Source organism: Otolemur garnettii, unplaced genomic scaffold (assembly GCF_000181295.1).
Source record: "Otolemur garnettii isolate 467f Iridium unplaced genomic scaffold, OtoGar3 scaffold00303, whole genome shotgun sequence".
Classification (NCBI taxonomy): domain Eukaryota; kingdom Metazoa; phylum Chordata; class Mammalia; order Primates; family Galagidae; genus Otolemur; species Otolemur garnettii.
The window spans coordinates 453,828-454,989 of NW_003852698.1; the positions used below are offsets into that span (position 1 = coordinate 453,828).

Consider the following 1,162-nt stretch of genomic DNA (forward strand, 5'->3'; position numbering starts at 1 on the left):
TTATTTACAATGTTAAAGGAAGAGAGAATCGGAGAAGTATTTTGAAAGTCCTTAGGAAAACCCTAGTAGGGCTCAAAATCACACTGATAATGTTTATGGGGATAAAAGAGAGAAGGAAACCTGTACTTACAGTTTGATTTGGTTGTGTATTATATACATATATACATGTATGATACATTTTCTTTCACCAATTTATCAGGGTATTATTTCCTCTCCAACATATATTAAAGATGCCCCAGTATGGATAATAGCAAAAAAGAACTTAGATTTACTATTATGCACTAGTCTTTGTTATAGGCACAAATTATTTCATTAAAGCCTCATAACATCCTGCAAGACAGATATTAATATTCTTATTTACATACAAGGAAACAGGCTGAAAGTACCCTGCCCAAAGCAAACAATTTGTAAGTGAAGAAGCTGGATTCCAACCCATATTCTTTTCTTTTTTCCTATTGTTAGTAGAGATGGGGTCTTGCTCTTGTTCAGGCTGGTCTCAAACTCCTGAGCTCAAGGGATCCTCTTGCCTTGATCCATATTCTTTTCTATAGATACCTCTGTAGGGACAAGAAACTTTGAACAGGGAAAAGCTGATAAAAGTCTATGTAACTGAAGACTCACAAATAATGCTATGAAATGTTAGAACAAAAGAAAACAACAGTCACTTACCCAGTATATCTTTATGAGTGTAAAAGCGTGTTTTAAATGGCTTGTACTCATGAATCCGTTGGAAAGTTTTTTCCAAAGGGGCTGGTGGTATTATTTTATTACAAACAGCGCAGCAGACAAAGTTTGTGTAATTGGAATTTCTGATCATAGTTAAATTCCAGATGTCTTCTATCATTTATAGTTGAAATAATATTAGGATCAGAAAAAGTTTTAAGAAAAAATGGAAGTTTAAGAAGGCAGGACCGAATTCAGGAATTGAGGCCAGCACTGAAGACTGGTGGGGTTTGAGGTGTGCACCATGACCAGGCAGCGGTGCTGCTGGCGTTATGGGCAGCACCAGCAGCCCTGCCACAGGAGTTCCTAGCACTGGGTTGGGCAGGTTGAGCAGCTGCTCCTGCCCAGACTCTACCTTGAAGTTAAATTACTTAGCAACTGTTGCCAGGTAAGACAAGCTTTGCTCATAAAAGCAACCTGCAATAATAACAAAAGGGAG

At 37.9% G+C, this 1,162-nt stretch overlaps 1 protein-coding gene across 1 annotated transcript in view; it reads right to left on the reverse strand.

Annotated features, from left to right (window-relative positions):
- CUNH6orf163 (chromosome unknown C6orf163 homolog) overlaps positions 1-817 on the reverse strand; it is a 28,359-nt gene extending 27,542 nt beyond the window's left edge. The window contains exon 1 of the mRNA XM_003803431.2: positions 670-817. Within this exon, the coding sequence (XP_003803479.1) occupies positions 670-817 (148 nt within the window). The remainder of the gene's footprint in view (positions 1-669) is intronic.
- Between the last annotated feature and the right edge of the window lie 345 nt (positions 818-1,162).